We start from the raw sequence: 15552 nt of genomic DNA, 5'->3' as shown, positions 1-15552 counted from the left end.
TGAATTGCCCCCCAGTTCTCTTCTGCCTAACATCTATTTTTCCCTAACGTGATATATATAAAAGCAAAATACAGCGGATGCTGGAAATCTGAAAAAAATTAAGAAGCGTTGGAGAAACTGGGCAGGTCTGGCAGCATCAATGGAGCGAGGAACAGAGTTAATGCTTTGAATCCGTTAGAAATTTTCGTTAGAACCTATTTTTCTCTGTCTGTTTGTTTGTGTGTAAGGGTTTGCTGAGTTGGCCAGACAGCAGGTTTGTGATCCTCACAGTGTGGGTTCATTTCCTGCACCAGCTGAGGTTACCTTGAAGGATTCTCCTTCTGAACCTCTCCCCTCCCCGAGGCATGGTGACCCTCAGGTTAAACTACCACTAGTCGTCTTTCTCTAATGAGAGAACAGCTATGGAGACTACTTTTGTACGTAAGGGGGAGTTTATAAGGGGATTTTACTTCGTAATTTTATATGCCAACGGTTTAAAACTTTTTTACTTGCAGTTGGAGCCTAATTATTTGGCGATAAGTAGTAGTTCTTGTTAAGTACAGAGACCTGGTCCATGCTTTTTGTCAACCTTGTTTGAAAATCCAGTAAATTGGGGAATTTTTTGTACTTAATTTAAAATCTATTTTGTTAAACTTTTGGGTTAAACTTTGAAATCATGGGCTTGATTTCCAATGTGCCATCCTTGGGAGTTGTGACACCACAGCCTGCTGCTTCAGTGACCTTGTTTCCATCATAATGTCAGAATTGGGAATTTCACTGATGCCTATGCAGTGTTTGTTCCTCAGATATCAAAGCAGTTTGTGCAGTAAGATGACATCCAGGCTTGGTCTTATAGTTGGCAAGTAATAACTGAATAGCACAGGTGCCTAGTGATGGCAGTCTCTGTTGAATCGACCACCCTCTTTCACGTTCAGTTGTGCTGTCATCATTACTTTCTTCATCAGTAGCAACCTGCAGGGCTAGCCACTGACAAGAAGCTAAACTGGACTTGCTACATTAATGCTGTGGCTTCAAGAACAGGTCAGAGGTTGGTGTTCAAAGGTGACCCCGAAACCTTTCCATCACCTGCAGTCAGAAGTGTAATGGAATGTTGTCCATTTGACTGGATGCGTGCAGCTGAAAAACCAATTGACTCTAAACAACCTGCTTGATTGGCACCTCAACTGCCACTTTAAATGTCCACTCAATCCATCATTTGCACAATGTGTAATGGTATGCCATCTACAAGATGCACAGAAGCACCTCACAAAGGCTTCTTTAACAGTACCTGCCAAATCTTTGACATCTGCCAACAAGAACAAGAGCACAAGGCACATGGGAACACTATAAGTCACAAGTTCTACTCCTTCATCATCACTGGATCATGGTCCTGGAACTTCCTCCCTAACAGTGATACTAACATGGAGTATCTTTGTCACACAAACTGCAGTGGTTCAAAATAATGGCTCACTACCACCTTGTTGAACAAATAGGATGGGAAATATATATTGGTCTGACCATAAATTCTCATCTTTTCATATAAATAAACTTAGCTATACAAAAAATGTTAGAATGATTTCTCTGGGCAATGGATTTGATTAGATCTTGGCTATGAACAGCTGGAAATTAAAGTTGATTGTGAAGCAGAAGCAAAGTGACTGCAAAGAGATTGCCAACTCTACTCGACAAAAACATGACAGATATAAGGCACTGTCAAGAAATGCGAAGTGATGCGATTTGATTGGAAAAGCAAATCATGTTTTAAATGGTGAGAGACTGGAAAACTTTGGTGTTCAAAGGGATATCTGGCTGTTCTTGTAAAACATCACAGAAAGCTAACATGCACATATAGGAAATGATTAGAAGCACAAATAACTTTGTTGCCTTTATTATCATGGGATTGGGACATAAGAATAAAGAATCCTCTCAACAGCTATACAGAGCCTTGGTGAAATAATGTTTAAAATTTATTCTCCTTACCTATGAAAGGTGATATTTGCCTTTGAGAGATGCAACAAAGGTTCATTAGATGGATTCCTTGGTTAAAAGGATTGTCCTGTAGGACAGATTTGATAGGCTCACTAAGTGAATTGGTTGCTGTTTGAAATTCCCTATAGATGGGATCAGGAGCAAAGTCGCTCCTAAATAGGGGAATTCAACATCCTGTCTTATCGCAGCTTTTCTTGTAGTCAGCAATTAGTACTACCCCTGCACCTCCGAGAACAAAATCAGGGCCTTTGAATTTGAATTTTCTTGATGGTACTGAAAAGTTTGGACATGTAAATAGGTATGTGGACAGTTGCGTTTATAATTAGAAACAAAATTTACATATGGCTAGATATTAATTGTGAACTGAAATTCAGCTGGATTTTATGTTTGAAGGCAAGAATCACACCGTAGGAAGTGTAATTAGATACTTGAAGGTTATTGATGAATTTAACCATAAAAGTCCACCATCTTGATTAACGTATAACTTATTGTTGGTCATGAGCAAACCAAATGAAACAAATGCGAAATGCATCTACCCTTTCTTAAACATTTTCTCTTCATTTTTAATTGTCAGCTCAAACTAGACACAGGGAAAATACTTCAGTAAATATATAAATAAATGACATAGGCAGAATCCTGTTTAAAAAGAACTAGTTATATCAAATGCAAGGGTATTTGAATCCTGAGTCTGAGAATAATAATTGTAGTACAAGTAATTGTTGTGACCACGTTAGGCATTTCATCATTTTGGGAGGAGTTTGGTAGGGAAGAAGATTCCTTTCAAGAGTTCTGTCATTTGTGTTTTTCAGAAGCAGGAGTCTACTCAGGAGCAAAGAAATACAGTTTAACAGTAATTCAAGTTCATTCTATATTTTTTGCCTTATAATTTTGAGGAAATTAATTCATACATTATTGTATATAAAGAAGCCATCTATAGATTTGATTTGGAAATGCTTTGTGTATGGAGAATATTCCTGATTCATAACACTTGTACTTACCAATGCGATCCCATACGTGGTTGTAATTTTATAGCTCTGACATATAAACACTTCTTGTACTTATGGACTGATGTTTTCCATTGCCCTACATTGTGTTCCAACTTGTGTACAATTCAACTTGAGAATGGATTCAAGAACAGAGCATGTTCTCACTCCAGGGATTGCCTATATCCCAAACTACCATCACTGTAGATGTTATATGTTGTTAACACTACTTAGATCTGTATTAATAGTTCCACCTAGGTTTACACTGGTATGAAATTGCAGCCCATGAAGAAATTTTTCATACAGAGTCATTGAAATGTGCAGCATGGAAACAGTCCCTTCGGTCCAACTTGTCCATGCCGACCAGATATCCTAGATGTATCTAGTTACATTTGCTGGCATTTGGCCCATATCCCTCTAAACCCTTCCTTTCATTTACCCATCCAGATGCCTTTTAAATGTTGTAATTGTACCTGCCTCCACCACTTCCTTTGGCAGCTCATTCCATACATGTGCCACCCTCTGTGTGAAAAAGTTGCCCCTTAGGTCCCTTTTAAATATTTTCCCTCTCACCTTAAACCTATGCCCTATAGTTTTTGAATCTCCTATCCTGGGGAAAAGACCTTGTCTATTTACCCTATCCATGCCCTCATGTTTTTATAAGGCCACCCCTCAGCCTCCGACACTCCAGGGAAAATAGACCCAGCATATTCAGTCTCTCCCTATAGCTCAAACCCTCCAGCCCTGGCAACACCCTTGTAAATCTTTTCTGAACCCTTTCATGTTTTGTAATGTCCTTCCGATGGCAGGGAGACCAGAATTGCACACAGTATTCCAAAAGTGTTGTAATCAAAGTCCCGTACAGCCTCAACATGATCTCCCAACTCCTATACTCAATGCATTGACCAATAAAGGCAAGCATACCAAATGCCTTCTTTGCTGTCCTATCTATCTGTGACTCCGCTTTCAAGGAACTGTGAACCTGCACTCCAAGGTCTCTTTGGTCAGTAACTGTATAAGTGCACTGCACGTTTAATTAATCGTCAGTTTGGCACTTTGCTGAGCCAACTTTAATTTTCTCTCTCGTTCAATACAGTTTGCATTTTCTTTAAAATCTTTCTTGACATCAGTGGAACTGTTCAAATAAAATAAGGGAATAAAGTAAACTTTTACATTTTAGTAAATTAATTCTAGGTGATTTTTTTTAGAGATGTCAGCAAGCTAACATCCTGGATGGAAGGTACAAGAAATTATTTTGCGCAGACCTGCCCCCATTCTGGCGAGAGGAGGATTACTGTTGAAGAATCTACTCTTAACAAAAAACTTTGTAGATACATTGTTTTTACACCTGTGATTTAATATGAATGCCCTTAGGATTTTTCTTGCCAGTTTCTTTTCATCAATAAAGTTGATTTGTTTTCTTAATACTTTGTATTGACTAATTAAAATTCATACTTTAGAGGGATATCACAAATGTTTTATCATCTAGTTTCACTTTTGTTGGTTTCCAAACAAGAAGTGAGAGGTAGGAAACAGAGATAACAAGGTGTGGAGCTGGATGAACACAGCAGGCCAGGCAGCATCAGAGGAGCAGAAAAGCTGACGTTCAGGGTCTGGACCCTTCTTCAGAAGTGGGGGAGGGGAAGGAGGCTCTGAAATAAATAGAGAGGAGGAGGTGGTGATAGAAGGTGGATAGTGGAATAGATAGATGGAGAGAAGACGGCCAGGTCAAGGAGGTGGAGATGAAGCCAGTAAAGGTGTGTAGATAGGGAGGTGGGATGGGGTTTGGTCAGTGAGGAGGGAGGGACGGGTATGTGGGAGGGAAGATGGACAGGACAAGGAGGCGAGGATGGAGCCAGTAAAGGTGAGTGTAGGTAGGAAGTGGGGGTGGGGGTGGGGGTGGGGGGGGGGTAGGGAGTGGGGGTGGGGGTTGGTCAGTGAGCTGGGAGGAGTGGACAGGTGGGAAAGAAGACGGACAGGTCAAGGAGGCAGGGACGAGAGGGTGGGCTGGTTTTGGAATGAGGTCAGGGGTGGGGAGATTTTGAAGCTCAAAGTCCACATTGAGCCCATTGGGTTGTAGGGTTCCAAGGTGGAATATGAGGTGCTGTTCCTCCAGTTTTCAGGTGGCATCGTTGTGACGCTGGAGGAGGCCCAGGATGGACATGTCGTCCAGGGAGTGGGAGGGAGAGTTGAAGTGGATTGCGCCTCGGCGGTGTTGTCGTTTGTTGCGAACCGAGCATAGATGCTCCACAAAGTGGTCTCTGAGCCTCTGCTTGGTTTCCCCGATGTAGAGGAGGCCACATCGGGAACAGCGGACGCAATAGACCTCATTAGCGGATGTGCAGGTGAACATCTGTTTAATGTGGAAGGTTTTTTGGGGCCTGGGATGGAGGTGAGGGGGGAGGTGTAGGGGCAGGTGTAGCGTCTCTTGCGGTTGCAGGGAAAGTTGCCGGGGGTGGTAGGGCTAGTGGGGACTGTGGAGCGGACGGAGTCGTGGACAGAGCGGTCCCTCCGGAAGGCAGATAAGTTTGGGGAGGGAAATATATCCTTCTCGTGGGGTCAGATTGCAGGTGGTGGAAGTGGCGGAGAATTATGTGTTGAATCCAGAGGTTAATGGGGTGATACGTAAGTACACGGGGAGTTCTGTCTTTGTTTTTATTGCGGGGAGCGGGATGTGAGGGCTGAGGCGTGGGAAACGCAAGAGATGCGTCGAGGGCATTTTCGACCACTGTGGGGGGAAATTGCGGTCCTTGAAAAACGAGGACATCTGTGATGTCCGGGAGTGGAACGCCTCATCTTGAGAGCAGATGCAGCAGAGGCGGAGGAATTGGGACTAGGGGATCTCATGCTTGCAGGAAGGTGGGTGAGAGGAGGTGTAGTCTTGGTAGCTGTGGGAGTCGGTGGGCTTGAAATAGATATCAATTTCCAGGTGGTTACCAGAGATGGAGACTGAGAGGTCCAGGAAGGAGAGAGTGGTAACAGAGATGGTCCAGGTGAACTTAAGGTTGGGGTGGAAGGTGTTGGTAGGAAACAGTTGTGCTTTATGAATACCTGTGCACATTGGTATCTTGACATCTGGAATGCAATGAATTTGGGGTTAGGCAGTAACTTTTCTGTGAATAAAAACAGAAAATAATGGAACCGTCTATAATAAGAGATAACAAGGTGTAGAGCTGGATGAACACAGCAGGCCAAGCAGCATCATAGGAGCAGGAAGGCTGACGTTTCGGGCCTAGACCCTTCATCAGAACTGTCTATGCACAGATTTCAAATTAATGAGAGTTTTTGGTGGATAAATGGCAAGAGGGGAGATGTAAAAGAAATTACTTTGTAGCAAATTGCAATAACAATTCTGTACTGCCTGTAAGATAATGAAGCTACATTCAATCATGGCTGGATTTTGCAGTCAGCTGTGAAAGAATGTTGCTTGCTGTTTACTATATTGACAACTGTCCACAGATGTTTCATGAGTTTCTGAGAAATGACAATGTTATCAGGTGTCTGAAGCAATGAGACGCCCTCTGCAGGGGATCTATAGCCTGCAGGAGTGGGACAAGCAGCAGCGTGACTCTTCAAATAATCACATTGAAGATATTTCTCCAAGACACACAGCTGGATTTTCTTTCTAAGGGCAGACTCCTTGGGGTCAAAGTTGAATCCCAGTCCTGCACATGGCCAATTAATGTCTATTGCTAGTTAAGACTGATAGGTTTTGGCAACTCCTCAAGGTGTAGACACCTTTTCAGCAACTTTTACAAACTTTTTTTTTAGAAAAAAAGCATTTACAGCTTTTGAATCACAGTGTGGAAAGGGAGCTCCAGGTAACAATAGAGGTATGGCTGCTGTGGTTGGCTGTTAGTACACAAATTGATCACAGAGTGATGGCCCCTGAGTTCCTGCCTCCAAGCATCTGCTGGACCCTGGATGTTCAGGGGTTCTTAGTGGACTAGAGTTTGCCAGTCATCCAGATCATTAGCCTTAATAGACTTGTTAATGGTACGAATAAATTATCTACTGTTTCCAGACAAATTGCTGTCAACCTGCTCAACCTGCTTTATTAAAAATGATGTGGAGATGGAGAGATAGGGTTAGGTGAAAAAAATTCTAAATATACCTGCGATCTGGCTGCAGGAGGGTTTCCAAAGTCCAATCTGTAGTGCCTAAACCAGGAAAAACAATTTAGAAGTAAATTATTTACAGAAAGTGAATTAAAAGAGGGAAAGAAGATGGGTTTGTGACAGAGATACAGAGATAAAAGTGGGATATAAGTGATGACAAAATGAATACTTTTAAAACATTAATTAAATTCTGAAGGGGTAGTCTTGAAACTTGGAAAATGTAATTTTCAGAATTGGAGAGGTTATCTAGTAGTAATTGTGATAATACATGATTAAAAAATCATTTACAGTTAGAATTTATCAAACTCCTCCCACAGTCATGCACATATTGACAGTCATCAGCAGATAACCCAGTGGGCCTGGGAAAATTCTGATGATCTGATTCGTCTCAATACCTGCAGGCAATTAAACTTTCTGTGGGAATACGTAATTGCATTGCAAAACATTGCTTGCTTATGTTCGAGAGGAAGGTTCTTCTGCTTCTCATGAATTTTAACATCTTTAGGCAGTACTATGAAGGTTTTTTTTTGGCTGGACAATACCTGGACTAAACACTTTGTTTAAAATCTTATATAAATGATACACTTCAGTAAGGAGATGCTGTATGCTCTGGACAATGTCCAGATTTGGGCTGATAAGTGGAATATAACCACCATGGCTATACTGCATGTCATCCACAAGATGCCCTACAGCAGCTCACTAAGACATCTTCAACAGTGCATCTTAAATCTATAGTCTCCATCACCTAAAAGGTCAATTACAGCAGATGCCTCACCACCTGCATACCCCTTCCAAATCACAAATCATATTACCTTGGAAATAAATATCATCTTTCTTCAATGGGCTAGAATCCTAGATCTTTCTTCCTAACAACATTGTGGATGTACTGAAAGCACATGTCCTGGAGCAGTTCACGAAGGTGACTCACTACCATGTCCTCGAGGTTAGACAGTAATGCTGACCTTGCAGGGATTACCCTGGAAGGATGCAAATGCATTGGAAGTGGTTCAGGGGAGGTTTAGTGGATTGAAATTGCAATGAACGGGGTGCTTATGAGGATGCAATGTATCTGCGACGCTTGTTTTCATTAGATCTTTGAAGAGGAAGGAACAATTTGAAGTTTATAAGATCTTGAATGATCTTGATAAGATGGACATGGACACGATGTTTACACTTGTTGATGAGTCCAGAACTAGGAGGCACTGTTTTAAAATTAGCAGAGCCCCTTTTAGGATAGAGTTCAAGGATTTTTTTTTTCTCTGAACATTGTACCACTTTGGAATTTCCTGTGTCAGAAGGTTGTTGAATATTTTTAATGCAGAGTTAGATAGATCCTTGTAGGGCAAAGGAGTCAAAGGTTATCCAGAACAGATGCAGACGTGGAACTCCAAAACAAACAGATCAGCCATCATCTCATTGAACAGCAGAGCAAACTTGAAGGCCCAAATAGCCGCCGTTTCCTCTGACTTGTATGTTTCTATGGAACCTAAACCCATGAATATTTTGAATTTCAAACAAAAGTTGCTTCTATTGGAGTCTTCTGGTGACAAACTAAGGACCTGTTTCAGGAAAATTCTGGCCCATGGGAATGTACATAAACATATACTTTGTTTGCCTCCCTCCTATGCTATAAGTTGCGAGAAAGGACAAAGTTACTTCGAAAAACTTATTTTTATATGTACTGCTACTGATTGGGGTGGTGGTACTTTTGTTGGTTTTTGAGAAGATGGAGTCCACTCTAATATATTCAATGAGTTATTCATTTATCCCCGACCCATTAGTGCAAAAAATATCTGGTCTTCATCACATTACTACATGTCAGAATTTCCTTTACACAGTTGGTGATTTCCATTTTTTCAATGCGACAGTGACTGCTTTGAGAACACTTGGCTAGCTGTTCTGAGATCATGGAAAGGTGCTATATTAATATGTCTTTCCTCAAAATGTGTTTATTAGGACCAAGTCTCGTCCCCATATTTTCAAATGTTAGCTGGTCTTAGCTAGTGTAATAGCAGTCAGTTCTACTTGTAATTCATTCATGGGGTGTGACCTTTGTTGGCTGGGCCAACATTTGTTGATTATCTGCCTTTGAGAAAGTTGGTAAGCTCTCTTCCTCAACTGCTGCAGTTTGTTTAATGAAGACAGACCCACCAAACCATTTGGGAGGGAGTTCCAGGACTCTGGCGCAACAGCACTAAAGGAACAGTAATGTCTTTCCAAGTCAAGATGGTGAGTTGTGTGGAGGAGAACCTGCAGCTTGAGGTGTTGCTTTGTATCTGCTGCCCGTTTCCTTCCAGATGATAGTTGTCATGGGTTTGGAAGGTGCTGTCTAATGAGCCGTGGTGAATTTTTTCAGTGCATCTTGTAAATGGAACACATTGTTGCTACTGAGCATTGGCGATGGAGGGAGTGAGTGTTTATGAGTGTGGTGATGCTTTCAACTCGATGTGCCCGGCTTGAGTGTTTTTGGAGCTGCATTCATCCAGGCAAGTGGGGAGTATTCCATCACAATTCTGACTTGTGCTTTGTAAATGGTGAACATGCTTAAGGGAGTTAGGAGTTGAGAGATTCTGAGCCTCAACAATTCAAGTTTGAGAATATATATGCTTGAGAAGCTAATTAGTGGCCTTAACTACACTTGGGTAGATGAGATGATCTAGCTCGAACATGAAGGCTCCTGTTTTTGAATAGTCAGTTATTCTTGCCTCCAGAACTCTCATTAAAAAATGGCTTTTGACAAGCTAGCAAAAGACTGGCGGTGTATCCTCACAAGGAACTCAGTGTTTCTAGAAGCTGAGGAAAAGGGAAAAAAATTGCATAAACAGAAGCATGTCATTATGCTGTATTGGAAAGCTTTCCTGTAAAGTACCTGAAACACATTACAGTATACAGTTTGATGCTTTTTGTCTCCCCATAATGTTTCTGTATTCTCAGGATTGTCTTAGCAAAACCATTATACGAAGTAGCCTATGTATTTGCATCTCACAAAGTTACAAAAAGTGTAATTTTGATAATACTTGAAGCTGTAGTGTTAAATCTGAGGATTTGCATGGGGGAGGAGGAGGCTGATGCCTTTGAAGGATTATGCAAATATGAACATTTCTTTGCTGAATGGGATTGCAAGGAGCTGTGGTGGTACATGTGTATGAACTGACTATGCAAATCCTTAAATAATCTAATGATCCCAAACTACAAAGAATTAAAGCAAACTTCACATCTTTTTAGTTTGTTGGAACTTTGTTATAGTGCGTACAGCACCCAAGTAGGCATGTGAAAATGTGTTGTTTTTGTAACAATATTATTGGTGACAAGCTTTTTTTTTGGGTTCATGTGATATGTATAATGTGCAAGATGTTGGTCACAGTACAATTAATTATATTTTTACGGCTTAATATCTTGTATGACAAATGTCTTGGGTATTAAAACAGTATTGTTAAAATCAGGTACACCTTAAGTACCATTTTGCAGAAATTTCAAACTTGTAACTGGGAACCTGGTTTTCAGTTTTGTGTACAGTTTTTAACTGTGATGTTAAGTGTTGGCTGGTCAATAGTTTTCAATTTTATGGGTGACACTATTCCACTCTAAAATGAAAGTGAAGTTGTTCCACCAATCATTCAAACTATTTTCCTGAGAGCTGAATCTTTTTGATTACCCAAAGAATTGTCATGCACATTTGTTCTTTTATGTCTTGATGAATGGAAATCCTTTGGACTGTGTCATCATTAAACAGAGATCCATTATTTTGATGTGTGTTTGTCTTTGTTGTTTTGCAGTCTCCTGCAGAACAAGCCAAAGCAAGATTACAGTTGGTCCTCCAGGCTGCTGGTAGGTTGTGGTATTGAAGTACTTATTGGTTTCTATTCCTGACGTATCATACATGATCTAAAACCAAGAGAGATTGAATTTTCTTCACATATTTGTGTACATGTTTTCTGGAGACTGTTTACATTTTTATTCAGTATGTTTCTCTTGGTTGGATAAATAAGCTTTGCCTCACAAAAATAAAGCAATATGTTATTTTGTAAAAGCTATTAATCCTAGATATTTAGCTTGCTGGAATCACATTCTGAAGTTGGTTGTTAAATGTTGTGTGAAATTTCTTTTTTTGGCAGTAAGATTAATTTGTATATGCTTGCCAAGTTATTTTAATTTTTTGAAAGTTAAAATTCAAGCAATGTTTGTATAAGTGGAGGGCTTCTGTGGTGAAGTCGTGATATCCCCACCTTTGAGCCAGAACGCCTGGGTTCAAGTCCTGCATCCCCCAGACATGTCATAAGTTGTCTTGAACGGGTTAAGTAAAAATGTTAAACTTGTATAAGCTCTAAATTTATAATGTGCATTTACTTATAAAAGATACATTAATGTTGATAGGTTTTAGCAATGTATTTCCCCTTTCCCTGACTATGAAGTGTTTTTACAATTTGCATGTGAGTGTCTACCAATTATCTGAGAAATGCTTTGAAATTATTATCTATTAAAATGTTAGTATCCTTGAAACATAAGTAAAACTGTCACATACTTTGGTTTTGTTTCAAGCAGTCAGACTGCTTTCACTTTGAACTGTAATATGTGAACAGATATTTTGGTGAAACAAGCTTTTTTCTTCTGTTACTGATATTTTCTGAAGGTGTGGCAACTTGAACTTGACTAGTGAGTATGTAGGGATACATGTGTACAATGGGAAGGTTGAAGAAAGAGTCTAACTGTAGAATAGGGGCTGGCTTTATTGGCTAGATGGTCACTAGAACACACAGGCTGAAGTTGTACATCGGGGCCCTGCAGAATTGCAGATGCAGCTTACAACATGAGAATTTTCTGCAAAATTGAAGGGTTTGAGGAAATTCTCCTGCCAAGTTATTTTAATTTTTTGAAATTTAAAATTCAAAGAACACCTCGAGTCCTGTAGAAAAAAAACACCGTTAGCTTCCATTAAGTTAATCATTTCCATGAAAAGTTAGATGATTAAAAATCCAATGCAATTTTTCAGTAACTATTAAACTGACCCCAAACCTAATGCACACTCTCACGTGCACACCACATAGACACTCTTCACCCAAGCTCCTACATCCCCAGTCCTCTGCCAAATGCCCTCCACCCATCAGAGCAATGCAACGCAACTCCACCATCTCTCCATCCCCGCTCGGGGAACCAAGAACTCCACTGGCCTGAACCCTAATTGACCCATCACTGCCAGTCTGAACCCATAGCCTCTTACCACCCCTAAATAATGCTAGTTCGCCTAGGACTCTAACCCTGAAACCAACTGCCACCTTAACCTCACATTTACCTTTCAAACTTAGTCTTTCACAGTAACTAAGGAAATCTCTTGATGTGCTGCTGGACGTTTAAATCTCAGAGCATGGCACACTGACTCTTGCAAAAAAAGGTGCATAGTTTGATTTCCTCTGGCTGTCCTATGCTATGGGAGAATTGTGTTAATTTCAGTGACGCTCCGCTTTTCTGAAGGAGCCTGGATCAGAATTCCTGGCTAGAAATTTGGAGCTCAAGCACTAATGGAAAAAAGATACGAACAGAATGGCAACCAGACTGGGATTGCCACTCATTGGAATAGTTGTGCCATTGTATTAGAAAGGTGCATTTAATTTCTGTCAATAAACATTGGAGACCGCTATGCAAATGTGTTATGTAGACTTAGTAACCTGAATTTTCAGCAGAACACAATTCACTGATTCTTTTTGTTCTGTATCTTTTGTTTATACTTTTGATTGATATGAAAATCACCAGTGTGATATGTTTAACGTAGAAAAGTATTAAGAAAGATTTATATGCCACTTCTCTTGAATTTTTATTTTTGTTAAACCAGGCACTTTCTAGATTGCATGTGAAAACAAGCCATGAATTCCAATCTTGGCACCATTTTGGGTGACTGTCTTAAGCGCTTACTTTGTGTCCCCTGATAATGTAAAAGCAGTTAAACCCACAAAGATATTAAGTTGATTTTATCACTAGTGTGTTGAAATTTCTATATTTTATGGTATAAGATCTTCTGTCATATGTATCTGTAAAGAAAATAAGTTGCCAAACATCAGAGGCCACAATAAGCAGGAGACAATTTCTTCATGCCCCAACAATTCTTTTGGACATCATGATGCCAACTACAGACAGGAACGTCTCCATCTCTCTTTCCACACCTGACATGAATTAGTTCTGATTGAATGAGACCCTAACTTGTTGTAAAGATCAACAAAGGGAAAACATGATAAGCGTCAGCCTTTCTTCGGTTAGCTCATTTGGGTGTGCAGCCGGTAATTGATGCCAACAGTGTGGGTTTAATTCCTGTACTGGCTGAGGTAGCCATGAAGGACTTTCCTTCTCAATCTCTCTCCTCGCCTGAGATGTGGTGACTCTTGGGTTAAGCCACGACCAGTCGCCTCTCTCTAATGAGAGAGCATCCCTATGGTCTGGTAGAACTGTAACAACTTTACCTTTTACCATACCAGTGTTATATATCTTGCATGTCTTCCTGCAATTTTCAAAGCAATCAAAAACTTAAGAGTTTAAAATTCAGTGCGGACTAAAATCAGTTCTTGTGCCAGCAATGTGCATGGCTTGCCTCTGAATATTACAAGACTCCCCACTCTTGGGCAAAGCCAGCAACAGTCTGGCACGCTTGCCTTCATTGCTCAATCCTTTGAGTATAGAAATTGGCAAGTCATGTTGAGGTTGTACAGGACATTGGTGAGGCCTCTTCTGGAATACTGTGTCCAGTTCTGGTCACCCGGTCATATGAAGGATATTATCAAGCTGGAGAGGGCTCAAAAGAGCTTTACCAGGATGTTGCCAGGTATGGAAGGTTTGAGTTATAAAGAAAGGCTGAGACTTCTTTCACTGGACTGTAAGAGGTTGAGAGGCAACCTGATAGAAGTTTATAAAATACTGAGAGGTATACATAAAGTTAATGGTAGTTGTCTTTTTCCGAGGATGGGCTGTTTCAAGACTAGGGGTCACATTTTTAGGGTGAGAGGCGAGACATAAAAGGCAAATTTTTTACACAGAGGGTGGTTTGCATGTGGAATGAACTTCCAGACAAACTGGTGAATGTGGGTACAATTACAGTGTTTAAAAGACATTTGAATAGATACATGGACAGGAAAGGCATGGAGGGATATGGACCAGGAGCAGGCAGGTGGGCCTACTTTAGTTTGGGATTATAGATATTTTTGGCATGGACTGGTTGGACCGAAGAGTCTGTTTTCGTGCTGTATAACCCTATGACTCTGTAACAGTCTTGTGCAGTCGTTGAGAGAAAAATCCAGGTTGTTATTTGAGTGTTCTATATACATTGATAATCCATATAAAGAAAGGGAAGGACTTGTATGTAAGTCATGCCTTTTACAATCTCAGCAAACGCAAAGGTGCTTTACAACCAATTATGTATTTTTGATGTGCAGTAACCATTGTAATTTAGGGAAAGGTGGCAACCACCTTGCAGCAAAATCTCACAGTTAACATCGTGGTAATAACTAGATAATCTATTCATTTTTGAGGGATAGAAAATGATCAATGCACCAGAAGAACTCTTCAAATAGCACCATTGGATCTTGTACATCCACTTGAGTTTGAAGACTGTGTCTAAATTTTTCATTCAAAAGATGATACTTCCAATGATACATCACTTCTTAGGGCTGCACTGAAGTGTCAGCCTGTGCTGTGTTCAAGTCTTTAGGGTGCCCTCGAGCCCACATCCTTCTGATTCAGAGGCAAGCTAAGGATGGTGAATCTGTGGAACTCATTGCCATAGAAAGCTGTGAAGACCGAGTCATTGGGTGTATTTAAGACAGAGATAGATTCTTGATTAGTAAGAGATCAAGGGGTACAAGGAGAAGGCAAGAGAATGGGGTTGAGAAGCACATCAGCTCTGATTGAATTGCAGAACGACCTCCATGGATCGAATTGTTTAATTCTGTTCCTCTATCTTATGGTCTAAGATCGAGAACTACCGGGTGCATTCTTGTTAGTTAGCAAAACAAGCAACGACAATATGAGGGAAAACCGTTTCATGCAGCTAGAGGCTAAGTTTAATGCATAGTCTGAGGATATGGTGAAGGCAAGTTTAAATGAAGCTTTGAAATAGTAATCGAATTATTATTTGAAAAAGAAAAAATTACAGTGCTATGAGGAAACAACAACAAGGAATGGCATGAAATGAATTGCTCCTTTGGAGGCCTACATGGGCACAACTGGTCAAAGGACCTCCTACTGTGCCGTAATTGTTCCATGATTCTGTGTTTATATTATCTGATTACATTGAGTACTTGTATTTCTATAGCTCTCCAGTTATTGTCTCAAGGCAAAGGTTTCAAGATCCTGATGTTAGATAACATCATTGAACAATGGTTCATGCCACAGCCCTCTTGAAGGTGCCTCAGGGACATTGAGGATCAGGTTACCTGACTTTGAATGAATTTTAACATTGTAACAACTTAAAATGATCTTGTTATTGCCAGCTGTCTGCCATG

General features: G+C 40.4%; 1 protein-coding gene across 5 annotated transcripts in view; it reads left to right on the top strand.

Moving 5' to 3' along the window:
- The window catches only part of rsrc1 (arginine/serine-rich coiled-coil 1), a 380738-nt gene that overhangs the window by 183016 nt on the left and 182170 nt on the right, over positions 1-15552 (top strand). For all 5 annotated transcript variants that reach the window (XM_048604651.1, XM_048604653.1, XM_048604654.1 and 2 more), the window contains one exon: positions 10846-10897. In XM_048604651.1, the coding sequence (XP_048460608.1) occupies positions 10846-10897 (52 nt within the window). The remainder of the gene's footprint in view (positions 1-10845; positions 10898-15552) is intronic.

The sequence above is a fragment of the Rhincodon typus genome, chromosome 13, assembly GCF_021869965.1.
Source record: "Rhincodon typus isolate 14 chromosome 13, sRhiTyp1.1, whole genome shotgun sequence".
NCBI lineage: Eukaryota > Metazoa > Chordata > Chondrichthyes > Orectolobiformes > Rhincodontidae > Rhincodon > Rhincodon typus.
This window is presented reverse-complemented; position numbering and strand designations above follow the sequence as displayed.